Source organism: Bufo gargarizans, chromosome 1, assembly GCF_014858855.1.
Source record: "Bufo gargarizans isolate SCDJY-AF-19 chromosome 1, ASM1485885v1, whole genome shotgun sequence".
Lineage (NCBI taxonomy): Eukaryota > Metazoa > Chordata > Amphibia > Anura > Bufonidae > Bufo > Bufo gargarizans.
The window spans coordinates 359,995,254-360,009,285 of record NC_058080.1 but is presented as its reverse complement, the minus strand read 5'-3'; the positions used below and the strand labels follow the sequence as shown (position 1 = coordinate 360,009,285).

Genomic DNA, 14,032 nt, shown 5'->3' with positions numbered 1-14,032 from the left:
TAGGTTCACTGCAATCGTGCTGGTTTGTGTACCCAGAGACATTGTGCCCCGGTATCCAACTAGAATGTTACAGTCCAGTGAGCTCCCTTTTTCTTATATTGTTAGTACTTTATTTCATCCTTGCTTTCCAATTTTTTTTTTTATCTTACTTTCAACAGGGCTGTATCAGGCCTTGCCTTTTTTTGCAAAGCGAGTTGTATTTTAAAATGCCACCATTTAATGCACCAAACTGCTCGAACATGCCACTAGGCGCACCGACAACTTATTTACATATTAAAGGGGTTGTCCTGGCTTTTACTATTGATCTATCCTCAGGATAGGTCATCAATATCTGATCTGTGGGGGTCCGGTCCGCTGCTATCTAGGCCTATGGTGAACCCCTTAAATTAGAAGTTATTTTCTCAGGGACTGTGCAATAGTCATTTGATGCCCTGCAAAAATCCCCCAAACCTAGCAATACAACTCAAAAAGCATTAGAGGTGCCAGGTATTAAAAGGATATCATGCACGCCGTGGATTTGAACTCCCTCAGACACAGCCTGAAGAAGGGCACCAAAATGGGGCCAGAAACATTGTAAGAAATGTAGAAAACTGGTGTTGAAATTTGAATGAATAAAAACTGAACTTTTCAATATCACTCCTTTGGCGTGCCGTCTCAAACTCAATAGGATTGATATATATAGATTTCTGTGGTGGAAGGAATCAACTTGGGACGTGCACCCACAAAAGCCATTAGTGGACGAGTGCTGTGGTCTTACTTTGGTTCACAAGTATTAAAAGGATACCATGAAGCATATCTCCTGAATAATTGCTTTATTCTTTTCTTCTTCGTTGGACAGCAATCTCTGAAAATGAACAAGAAACATGACTCTCAGCTAAAGATAAATCAGGCTTGCACATGATTAAAGATTGGTAGAATATTTAGAATGTATGATTTCTGAAGTCTATACAATCCTGGATATACTGGAGACCATCACCAGTACTACCTGCGGTTGTAGAGCTCTACCTGCTGCTTGACACCACTCACCTTTCTGGGTTCACGTTACGTTTTTACCCTATGTTCAACGTACGGTAAACGTTTGGGGACAAAAAAAAAAAAAAAAGAAGGATGCAAAAGTGCAGTAAAGTATACTTTTCCATCCTGCAGAATCTGGCAATCTGTACATTATATGTTAACGTGTACTTTTTTTCACAATGGAACTCTATGGTGATGGATGCCACTGTATCGCATCCGTTTGACATATACGTTTTCTAGAACTCAACTGGCAGCTGTGATAAAGTTAAGACTAATCTGGATTGGCAGGGTTCAGGTTTAACTATGGGCTGCAATTGAGGATTTTTCTTTAACAAACCCATTGCTAACAAGCAAGGCACTACCATTATGAAGAGATTCTCTAGAACATCCCTACTACCAACCTTCCTGGAAGCAGAAGCACAATAAGGCTACTTTCACACCTGCGTTTAGGTGCGGATCCGTCTGGTATCTGCACAGACGGATCCGGACCTATAATGCAAACGCTTAGATCCGTTCAGAACGGATCAGTTTGCATTACCATGAACAAAAAATAAGTAATGATAAGTCAGACGGATCCGTTTAGACTTACATTGAAAGTCAATTGGGGACGGATCCGTTTGAAATTGAGCCATATTGTGTCAACTTCAAACGGATCCGTCCCCATTGACTTACATTGTAAGTCTGGACGGATCCGCACGCCTCCGCGCGGCCACCCGAACGCTGCAAGCAGCGTTCGGGTGTCCGTCTGCTGAGCGGAGGACAAACGGAGCCATACTGATGCATTCTGAGCGGATCCGCATCCACTCAGAATGCATTGGGGCCGTACGGATCCGTTCGGGGCCGCTTGTGAGAGCCTTTAAACGGAACTCACAAGCGGAGCCCCAAACGCAAGTGTGAAAGTAGCCTAAATGTGTCCCAAAGTTCATGGTAAACTGAACTGAAAAGACTAAGGGAGCATTCACACGACCATATTTTTGGTCTGCATCTGATCTGCATCTGATCCTTATAGTAGTTTCCAAAAAGAGCAATACTTCAACAGTGGCATCAAGTACAACAGTATGCAGTCAACATACTCATTACCTTCAGTGCATAGTCTTTCCCAGAGCCTAGATCCTGAGCTTCATAGACAAACGCAAATCCACCTTCAATAACAAATAAAATAAAATAAATCAGCAAACTGTATGCACGCTTCTGTGACTCCAGTGTAACTGGCACCATTTTGTAGTAGTGTAGAACCCCTTTACCTCTTTCAGGACACCGTATTTTTTAATTTTTTTACTTTTGTTTTTTCCTCCCCGCCTTCCAAGACCCAAACTTTTTTTTAATTTACACGACTGTCATCAATTTTCAGCAATATTTCCTTTATGTTAAAAGGGTTATCCTCTGGATCGGTCATCAGTATCTGATCAGTGGAGTCCAACACCAGGGAAACCCACAGATCAGCTGTTTTAAGAAGGCAGTGGTGCTCCTGTGAGCACCATGGCCTTCTCCGTGCTCACCAAGCGCAGCGCCATACATTGTACAGCGACAGTGCTTGGTACCTAGCTCAGCCCCATTCACTTTAATGGGGCTAAGCTGCACCTAGGCCACGTGATCAATGAACCTGACGTCACTGGCCTAGGAAAATCAGAGAAGGCAGCGCTGCCTTCTCAAACAGCTGATTGGCGGAGATCCCGCCAGAGGATAGGTCATCAGTATTAAAGTCTCGGAAAACCCCTTTAATAGTTCAAACATTTTCAGATGCGGCAATACCAATTATGTTTACATTTTTAGTGTTTAATCTGGTTAGATTAAGTTATCCCCTATCTATAGGATAGGGGATAACAGATCGGTGAGGTCCTACCGCTGGGACCCCCTCTCCCTCTTTGTAACTGCCTCTTTGTAACTGCTCAGATGACACTTATTATTGACTGCGGCACCAAGGGGTTAATAGAGCAGGATCAGGGCTATCGCTGACCCCAGTCATTGCAGCCGGGTGCCAGCTGCATTACACTGCTGGTATCCACCGCGTATGGAGCAGGCTCAGTTTGCGAGCCTGCTCCATACATTTACAGGTACTTTGTGGTGTGCGTAATGTTTAAAGAGATTAAGGGGGTTCTCTGGAATTATACAAGCAGCATTAAAGCAACAATTGTACTATTTACAAGAGACCTTTAAACATAGTTGTACAGAGATATGAGGAGGGACTCTGATTACATAGCCCTCAAGTGACCATAAGCTGGCGCCATTGCTGCAGGGTTTCTGCTGTTTTACACAGAAGACACCTGAAGGCAATGTCAGTGAACAGCGATAATGTCAAATTACAGACATTTAACCCCTCAGATGACATAGTCAACTGCGACCATGGCATCTCAGCAAGAAACCACAGCCAAGATCAGGGGAGCCATTCAGTTGCTATGGCCACCTCAGGCTGCAGACATAACTATATAAAACTTATGGGGGGTTAGAATATGGAGATGCAAAGAAAAGATATTTTTTTTTTTCAGAAGTACTTTTTAAGTATTAAAACAAGAAAAGTTATATAAATTGGTATAGCTGTAATTGTACTAACCCACAAATGAGGGTAATGGGTCAGTTTTACTGCCTAGGGAACACTAAAAATAAAACCTCCAAAACTGTGGCAGAATCATGTTTATCCCAATTCCATCCCATTTGGAAATTTTTTCCAGCTTCCCACTAAATTGTATGCAAAAGTAAACAGTGCCATTAGAAAGTACAACTTGTCCTTCACACGCCTGTGTGAACAGAAAAATTTTTAATTAAATTGAAAAATCGCAGGGTCAGTAAGGGGTTAATATAAATGGTCTGTGCAAAAATATGATGAAAGCCATTGCTTGTAAAAATCCCCTCAAAAGACAATGGGGCACTGCCCCAAGTTCAGATTCCCTCCGCGACCAGGCTTCTTCACCATAAGAACACAGCAGGAAAAGTGGACTGTTTCTAAAAAGGCTTAGCAACTGAGCAAGTGCAGAGACCCAAAGAAGAGAGGGCTAGAGGAGGTGCTTCACCCTGTCAATCTAGGGGAAGGGGGGAGGGACTAGCTGGTGCTCCAAGGGCTCTGGCCGGCCCCTCAGTGCGCCAGTAGACTCCTTTAAGTATCAATAAATATAGGATTACACTTACCGGTAATAGTTTTTCTTTGAGCCTATGACAGCACCCCTGGAGAATAGGCAAGAAACCTAGCCTGCAGCACCTTACGGCCAAAGGAAAGACCTTTATTAGAAGGTAGCTGTAGTCTAGTGCCTAAAAAAGAAAAGTATGAGGAGAACTCCAGGTAGCTGCCATACAAATCTGCTCAATTGAAGCTCTCTCTGCCCATGATGTGGAGACTGTTCTTGTAGATTGAGCCCCAAACCCAGAGGGCGGAACTACTCCCTTTGGAGAATAAGCTAAGGAAATGGCCTGCCTGATCCACCTAGCAATAGTCTGAGAAGAGGCAGCAGAACCCTTCCTAGCTCCCTGAAATAAAAGACGAGAGGAGGCCCTCCAAGGCTGAGTGACCTTCAGATATTGTAAATACACCTCCTAACATCTAGGCCAGGGGTGCACAACGTTTTCTGGGTGGGGGCCACATTGTCAAACTGAAGGAATAACAAGGGCCGAAAATAAAAGTTAAAGGGGTATTAACAAGTGAAATACTGTATTTATTGCGTATTGTACACACAGTATATATCATAAATGTCTAGTTATACCTCCAGGACTCCCATCTAATGGGAGAATAAATGAAAAATGCATGTGAGCAGCCACAAGACAGACGTCTGTTACCAGATGGTTGGGGGCTGCATAGAATGGTATCAAGGGCCGCGCAGGTTGTGCACGCCTGATCTAGGCAATGGATTATTTTTCATTCTTAGGTGAGGCACAGAAAGAAGATAACACTATCTCCTGAGAACGGTGAAAATGAGAAGAGACTTTTGGTAAAAAAAGAAGGATCAGGAGAAATCACTACCTGATCCTCAAAGATAACCAAATAGGGGGAAGGGGGGAAATCAGCAGAGAGCACAGTGATCTCACCAATACTTCTAGCCGAGGTAATGACAATCAGGAAAGCAAGCTTTAGGGAGAGCATCTTTGGGGACATATTATCAATCGGCTCAAAGGGGACAGAAGAGAGAGCAGAGAGGACCAAGTTTAAATCCCAAGGAGGGGTTTTAAATTTTGGGACCAGGGATAACTTGGACACAGCTGTAACAATCCTCTTGACCCAGGGATGTTCTGTTAGTCTAAACTAAAATAAGACACTTAAAGCAGATATCTGGACCTTAAAAGTACTAAGCTTGAGTCTTTTCTTCCAACCTTCCTGTAAGAATTCTAGCATGAGCGGAATGTCAGGAACCTCTAACACATCCACAGGTCTATTGGCGAATCTGAAAAAGGCCTTCCAAACTCTGATAGATCTCAGAAGTAACCCTCTTTCGAATGACCAACAGAGTGTTAGCCACCTCTTCAGAAAGGCCTCTTTTTAAAATCTCCCTCGGAAGCCACCTTGATGCCTGGTAGATGGGCTCCGACACGTTGGATCAAAAATGTGCGCAACGAGCTTCTATTTTTCCATTTATAGTAGCTATAATTAGGGTTATTTCGGGTATCGAATTTTCGATACCCAATCAATACGATACCGGGATTTGCCTTTTATCGATACTAGGCTGTGTTACTGCACAATCTAGTATCAGAGAACATGGATCGCGCTGCTCTCAGCGCAGCCATGTTCATTCAGCAGCACAGGGAAGAAGGAAGCAGTCTCTCCCTCCCCCCTGTGCCACTGCAACCAATGGGAATGAAGAGGAGGGGAGGGTGCACTGCGCCACCAATGATCACTTAATATATTACAAATACAGCCGGCGGCAGAAACACATTGCCGGCCCCCGACCTCTGACGGGGCACTGCTTCCTTCGGTGCCACACCTGAAGGTTTAACTGCCGCTGATCGCAGCTTCGCAGCTCTCTGTCAGAGGTCGGGTGCCGGCAATGTTTTTCTGCCGCCGGCTGCATTTGTATTAAAAGTTAATTATCATTGGTTGCGCAGTGCCCTCCCCCTTCCCAGTATAAAAATCATCGGTGGTGCAGTGCGCTCTCCCTTTCTCCAGTATTAAGTCATTGGAGGCGCAGTGCGCCCCCCAGTACTAAAATCATTGCTGGCAGTTGCCACAGAGTCCCCTCACCTCCTCTCATTGGTGGTGCAGTGGCAGCTCCTGATCGGAGCCTCAGCAGTGTAATCCTGGGGCTCTGATCAGTTACCATGGCAGCCAGGACGCTACTGAAGCCCTGGCTACCATAGTCAGCTCCATGCTGCTGTGTGCACTATGCAGGTGGACAGCAGGGGGAGTGCAAGATCCGATTCACCCTAATAGAGATCTATTAGGGTGAATAGGACAAGGGATGAAAAGATCCCAGGTTCTAGCCCCTAAGGGGGGGGGGGGGGGGGGGGAGTTATTAAATAATATATTTTTTTTTTAAACACACCAGACTATTAAGTATAAATCATCCCCTTTCCCAATTTTACATATAAAATATATAAACAATAAATAAACATATTACATATCGCCACGTCCGAAAAGTCCAAACTATAAAAATTGTATTTATTTTTTAAATCTCCTATGCGGTGAACGCCATAACAGAATAAATAAATAAAAACCGTGCGATTCGACATTTTTTTTTTTTAGTTAACTTGTCCCCGCAAAAAATAGGATAGGACTGTTCGATTATGGACCGGACGTTCCATAAAATGCAGAACGCAAGCGGCTTTTTTGGGCATTTAATTTTTTTTGCATGGTATCTAATGGTAAAAAAGTATCGCAATACTTTTTTATGGTATCGAGACAGAAACAAAATTTGGGCATATAAAACAACCCTAGGTATAATATCACTTTAATTTAGAACGATACAAACAATAGAGCTGAGAAATGGGTATGTGAAATGTTGTGCAGCCATTTTTTTTTAATTAAGAGCCAAGCAGTCAGATGTAGATTTCTTACTTCTGGGTGAAAGATTGGACCCTGAGACTCCAGAAGAACCCATGGGGTTGCTATTGACATCCTGCGGAGCCAGGAGAACCAAACTCTTCTCGGACAGAAGGGGGCTATAACTATAACAGTGGCTACCTCCTCTCTGATCTTTTTGAGAACCCTCTGTAACATTTTTAAGGGGGAAAGGAATAGAGAAGGCCCTGCCTCCAAGATTGAACCAATGTGCCCACTGCTCTCGGATATTCCCCTGGAGATAGGGAATAGAAAACCTCTACCTTTCTGTTCGATCTGGTGGCAAAGAGATCTATCTCCGGAATGCTGTGACCTGGTTGAAAACCTTTTGATCTAGGGACCACTCTCCCTGGCTTAGATGATGATGACTGAGGAAGTCCGCCTTCACATTGTCCAAGCCCTTTAGATGCACCGCAGAAAAAGATGATAGAGAAGCTTCTGCCAGACTGATTATCTTATCTGGTGGGTGAGAGACATGAGGCCCTGAGCCCTTGTACCTCCCTGCAGATTGACATAGGCTACAGCTGTCGTGTTGTCAGAGTAGATCTTTACATTTCTGCGCCTGATAACGGGAAGACTCTGTACCAGGGCTAACCTGATCACATTTAACTTCCTGAAATTGTGAGACTGGGATAAAGCTCTGCTGTCCCAGCTTACCTGCAACAGAAGGGACTCCACATGGGCTCTCCAACCGGATGGACTCGCATCCATTGTTAAAGGAAGAACCGCTTCTCTGATCCACGGGACTCATCTTTGTGGATTCTCTAAATCCATCCACCACCTCAAGGAGCTCAGAGTCCGAGGTGATAGAGAGATTTCCGAGTCCAGAGAGAGAATACATCTGTCCCATTCCTGTAGAATCTAATGCTGGAGAATTCTTGAATGATATTGGGCTCATTCTATCCTGGGAATCGCAGCCGTCATGAGACCCAACACAGACATGGCTTCTCTTAGGGTGACAGACGGGCGCAAGTGAATCCGTTGGACCCTGGACTTGATTAGTAAGGCCTTCTGAAGGGGTAACAGACACCTCTGGGATCTGGAGTCTAAAATCATCCCTAGGAAGCTGCACCTCTGGCTTGGACATAAACTGGACTTTTCTAGATTTATCTCCCAACCTAGCTTTTCTAGAACTTCCCTCAACTAGGCAATCTGTCTCTGAAGAGCCTAATCTGACAGACACAAGAAGAAAGTTGTCCAGGTAAGGTGTAATGACTAACTCTTTCTCCCTCACGTGGGCCATCATTTCTAAAACAATCTTCGTGAACACCCTCTGAGCCTGCGAAAGTCAAAAGAGTAAGGCCTGAAACTGAAGATGTAGAACTTTCCTCCCTAATTGGACTGCTACCCTCAGAAACATCTGATGGCTGGGATGGATAGGGGCATAGTAATATGCATCCCTCAAGTCCACTGTGGCCATAAAGCAGTCCGGGGAAAGATTGCTTACTGCTGACCTGATGGACTCCATATAAAAGCTCTCGTACACCAGATGCTGGTTTAAGCATTTTATGTTTATTATGGTCTGAAACAAGCCATTTGGTTTCTTGACAAGAAACAGGGGAGAGTAAAACCATTTTGTCACCTCCTGCTCTAGGACCTTAATCAACACTCTCTTCTCTATTAGGGAGAATACTTCTGCAATGATAGCTGACTGCTTTGTGGGATCTGACCAGTAATCTGTGACCATAAATCTCCCCTCTGGAAAGCTTTGAAAGTTTAATCTGAGGCCTTCCCTTATTTCAGAGTTCATCCATCTGCTGTCAGAGATCTCTTGCCACCGATGGGCAAAAAGAGACAGACGACCTCTGACAGGGGGCCTGGCGTCATTGGGACTGTTTCTTTAAGGCATCTGGCCCGGAAAAAAAAAAGAAACCCCTTATTTTATTTTTTTGTGGCAACTGCTTTGCTCTCTCCTTTCCCTTAAATCTCGGACGGAAAGACCTCCTGAGAGGTTGACTAGTGGAGGGAAAGCCTTTTTTCTTGTTGGAGGCCTTTTCTAGAAGGTCGTCAAGGGCGGGACCAAACAAAAACTCACCCTGACACAGGATAGTGCAAAGCTTCGCCCCCATTCCAGCCCTTTAACCAAATAGCCCTACAGGCCGAAGCCCTAGCGGAGAAACTTAAAGGGCTTCTGTCACCCCACTAAAGTGATTTTTTTTTTTTGGCCTAGTGAAATTAGTTATATTGCAATATATGACAATATAATTGTGTTACTTACTTTGATCCAGCAGTTTCTGCAAAAAACGAAGTTTTAATATATGTAAATTCGGTCTCTACCAGTGTTGATTCGGCGCAGGCGCTCTGAGATGAGGAGGCTCGTCTCCTCAGCACTCCCTCCGTGCGCCTGCGCCGATGACGTCTTCTATTTCGGTGATGTCATCGGCGCAGGCGCACTGAGGGAGTGCTGAGGAGACGAGCCTCCTCATCTCAGAGCGCCTGCGCCGAATCAACACTGGTAGAGACCGAATTTACATATATTAAAACTTCGTTTTTTGCAGAAACTGCTGGATCAAAGTAAGTAACACAATTATATTGTCATATATCGCAATATAACTAATTTCACTAGCCCAAAAAAAAAAAAAAAATCACTTTAGTGGGGTGACAGAAGCCCTTTAAGGAGTCCGCAGAGGCACCAGCCAAGAAATCTAGGGCATTGTTTATAATGGGGAAGGAGGTAAGCAACTGTGGGCCTCTAAGGCCTCTTTCACACTTCAGTGTTTGGTCAGTGATTTCCATCAGTGATTTGTGAGCCAAAACCATAAGTGGAGCCTCCACAGACATGAGGTAGAAGGGAAAGATCTGCTCCTGTTCTGTGTTTAGAGTTGCACCTGGTTTTGGCTCACAAATCACTGATGGAAATCACTGACCAAACACTGAAGTGTGAAAGAGGCCTAACTCCCTCATCCAAACCTTTAAGGACCTAGCAACAGAGGTGGCAGCAATAGCGGGTTTAAAGCTGCTGCAGAGGCCTCCAATTTTACTTTTTTTGTAAACCTCAGCCCTTCTGTCTTTAAGCGAACCCATATCTTCAAAGGGGAGTGCATTTTTTCTGGACATCTTAGCCACGGGAGCATCTATTTTTGGAGCCCTATCCCAGGGGGCGAAGACTTCTGCATCAAACAGATATTTTCGTTTAACAGAGGAAGGAACGAAAAACTTCCTATCAGGTCTTTTCTATTCTCTAGCGATTACCGCCCTTAATGTATATCAAACACTTTCCTCTTCCTAGGACCTAGGCCATCAAACAGAGTATTGCACTGATTGTTAAGGTCTTTGATCAACCAACCCCATAATAGCTCTAACCGCCTTGACTAGGAGTTAGTGTTCTGAGCATGAAACAGCGGTTTTCCTGCAGCCTCGTCCTCAGACGAATCGTCAGATGACACTCATCTTCCTCCAAACCAGAAAGGATATCGCTGTCACTGGAGGGGGAATCTTTAGATGCAGGAGCAGAATTACCGGGGCGGCATTTAATCAATCCGCTAACCAACTCTCTGACCTCATCCTGGATCATCTGTTTAATGCTGCTCATCAAATATGGAGCTTCCTACTCCATTAACTTGCTGACACATCCTTGACAAAGGGATTTAGCCCATGCAGAGGTTAGCTTCTTTTTACAGATAGCACACCCCCTTTCTTTAGCTCTGGAGGTCTTCCTGGAAGACTCCTTAGACACCTAAACATGACCCCATGAGCAATACTAAAAATAAAATCTGTCAGGGAATGACCCCTCTTACCCCACCCTGGTACCGATGTATCATTGGTGGTCGCAGTGGTCTCAGCGAGCTGAACCAGGTTCATTATTTCACACAGCACAATCAGCCAGAATGGGAAACTGTCAGCTCTTCAGTCGGAATGGCAGTGAGCTGGTTGGGCTTTTTCTCCTCGGCACGCGCTGCCGGCTCCCTCCCCTTACGGTGTGCAGCGATGGCTTCCTCCCACTGCTTGAACCCGGAAGTAGATGCAAACACGGGCCGGCGGCAGAACATGCGAACACGGCCGCAGAGATTTGCAGGAATCCCAGAGAGGTCAAAACTCGACAGGCTCCAGGAAGGGGAGCGGAAGGTGAGGGACAAAGAATGGAGCCCAAACTTTAGCAGCGGCTCCCCATAGAGACTTAAGCTGCCTGGGGTAACCCTCCTCACTGCATCAATTGCCGGGGCCCCCGCAGCTCTAGAACAACTGCATATGGCGTTTCCGATTTTCTCCTGCCTCTTAGGACACGAAACAGAACTGGAGGTAGAGGGAAGGATCCCTCTTAAGGCTGTTCTGGTTCCTGTCCGGAGGAGGAAGCGGTCTCTTCAGGGGTGCTGTCATAAGCGAAAGAGAAAAATTTCCTTTTCTCGGGATTGGGAAACCAAAAATACATAATCAAGGTATAATTTTTGTCAGCATGAGCCTGGCTATTGCTATTTGTCAGGCAATTTGCCTGGTTTAATAGGGCTGATCATGCGGATGTTGCTGCAATTCCACAGAAGAAGCTGTTGCCGATTTTGCTGCGGATTTCATTTTATACATTGCTATAGGTGAAATCCATGGTGGCAATTCATAGCATAAATTGACATGCTGCTGATTTTTGACACGCCAGTTTTTTTTATTTTTATTTTTTTTAAATTGCATCATTTGGCTTCTGCAGCTACTTTACATCACACTATGTAGTAACTGCAGAAAGCTTCACTGAGAAATCTATCTGGCATTCGATGGCTCATTCTCTAGCCTCCTTCTGACCTCTGCTAAACTGTACGCTAGGATGATGTATGGCCAAATCAAGGCTGAATTTTAATTGTGGCACAAATCAGCTTAGCAGAGTGTACAGAAGAGGTCAGAGGGGAAGTGGAGAGAAGCCCCCTGCAGCTGCTATATAGTGTGAGACACATCGGCTGTAAAAGCCAAACATCATAATAATTTAACAATTAAAAAAATGTTTGTTAGTCTCAAATATATGTAAATCAATAAAAAAAAATGGTTCAGGAGGTGTACATAGCCTTTACATCTCATCCACTTTGCTGTCACTGTAAAAGGCTGTGGATTTTGCAGATACGGGTACAGCCACGTGTGGCCTAAACTGCATGTATACATGGGATGGATGCACTTGCTGCACATTTGCAGCAAATCCACAGCATTTTACACAACCAGCAAAGTGGATGCAATTTAAAGCCTCTTTTACATAAGCGATATGGAACGCGTCAAAGACTTTCTTTCTGCAACTGTGCTCAGGGTTTTTTGCTTTTTCTGCCCAGATTGCATCTGTGTCTCATCACACTTTCACGCACGTAAAAAAAAATAAAAAAAAAATAAATATGATGAATATAGAACATGCAGAATTTTTTCCTGAACAGATATTCAGCATGTGCATTGTAATGAATGGGTCAGTATTCAATCCGGATGCTATCCATTGTAAGGGTACAGCTACATTGGTCACAGCACATCACAGTGTAGCAGTGATCCCATAGAAATCAGCACGAGTTGCCGGTGTGCCACAACTGCGGTCCGTGAATCAGCAAAGTTGGATTCATTTCTATGGGATCACCTTAAAAACAGATCACATCCGGACAGAAACATTGATGATGTGAAATTAGCCCGAAGAAATGTCATCCACACGCTGCATAAGAAATCTGCAGCAGACCCACACGCTGCATAAGAAATCTGCTGCAGACCCACACGCTGCATAAGAAATCTGCTGCAGACCCACACGCTGCATAAGAAATCTGCTGCAGACCCACACGCTGCATAAGAAATCTGCTGCAGACCCACACGCTGCATAAGAAATCTGCTGCAGACCCACGCGCTGCATAAGAAATCTGCTGCAGACCCACACGCTGCATAAGAAATCTGCTGCAGACCCACGCGCTGCATAAGAAATCTGCTGCAGACCCATGCGCTGCATAAGAAATCTGCTGCAGACCCACGCGCTGCATAAGAAATCTGCAGCAGACCCACGCGCTGCATAAGAAATCTGCAGCAGACCCACGCGCTGCATAAGAAATCTGCAGCAGACCCACGCGCTGCATAAGAAATCTGCTGCAGACCCACGCGCTGCATAAGAAATCTGCTGCAGACCCACGCGCTGCATAAGAAATCTGCTGCAGACCCACGCGCTGCATAAGAAATCTGCTGCAGACCCACGCGCTGCATAAGAAATCTGCTGCAGACCCACGCGCTGCATAAGAAATCTGCTGCAGACCCACGCGCTGCATAAGAAATCTGCTGCAGACCCACGCGCTGCATAAGAAATCTGCTGCAGACCCACGCGCTGCATAAGAAATCTGCTGCAGACCCACGCGCTGCATAAGAAATCTGCTGCAGACCCACGCGCTGCATAAGAAATCTGCTGCAGACCCACGCGCTGCATAAGAAATCTGCTGCAGACCCACGCGCTGCATAAGAAATCTGCTGCAGACCCACGCTGCATAAGAAATCTGCTGCAGACCCACGCGCTGCATAAGAAATCTGCAGCAGAGCCACACGCTGCATAAGAAATCTGCAGCAGAGCCACACGCTGCATAAGAAATCTGCAGCAGAGCCACACGCTGCATAAGAAATCTGCAGCAGAGCCACACGCTGCATAAGAAATCTGCAGCAGAGCCACACGCTGCATAAGAAATCTGCAGCAGAGCCACACGCTGCATAAGAAATCTGCAGCAGAGCCACACGCTGCATAAGAAATCTGCAGCAGAGCCACACGCTGCATAAGAAATCTGCAGCAGAGCCACACGCTGCATAAGAAATCTGCAGCAGAGCCACACGCTGCATAAGAAATCTGCAGCAGAGCCACACGCTGCATAAGAAATCTGCAGCAGAGCCACACGCTGCATAAGAAATCTGCAGCAGAGCCACACGCTGCATAAGAAATCTGCAGCAGAGCCACACGCTGCATAAGAAATCTGCTGCAGAGCCACACGCTGCATAAGAAATCTGCTGCAGAGCCACACGCTGCATAAGAAATCTGCAGCAGAGCCACACGCTGCATAAGAAATCTGCAGCAGAGCCACACGCTGCATAAGAAATCTGCAGCAGAGCCACACGCTGCATAAGAAATCT

General features: G+C 45.3%; 1 protein-coding gene across 1 annotated transcript in view; it reads right to left on the bottom strand.

The window, feature by feature from the left end:
* GAK (cyclin G associated kinase) overlaps nucleotides 1-14,032 on the bottom strand; it is a 102,055-nt gene that overhangs the window by 83,630 nt on the left and 4,393 nt on the right. Inside the window, exons 2-3 of the mRNA XM_044269079.1 lie at nucleotides 2,095-2,156; nucleotides 785-844 (exon numbers count right to left, since the gene is read on the bottom strand). Of these exons, the coding sequence (XP_044125014.1) occupies nucleotides 785-844; nucleotides 2,095-2,156 (122 nt within the window). The remainder of the gene's footprint in view (nucleotides 1-784; nucleotides 845-2,094; nucleotides 2,157-14,032) is intronic.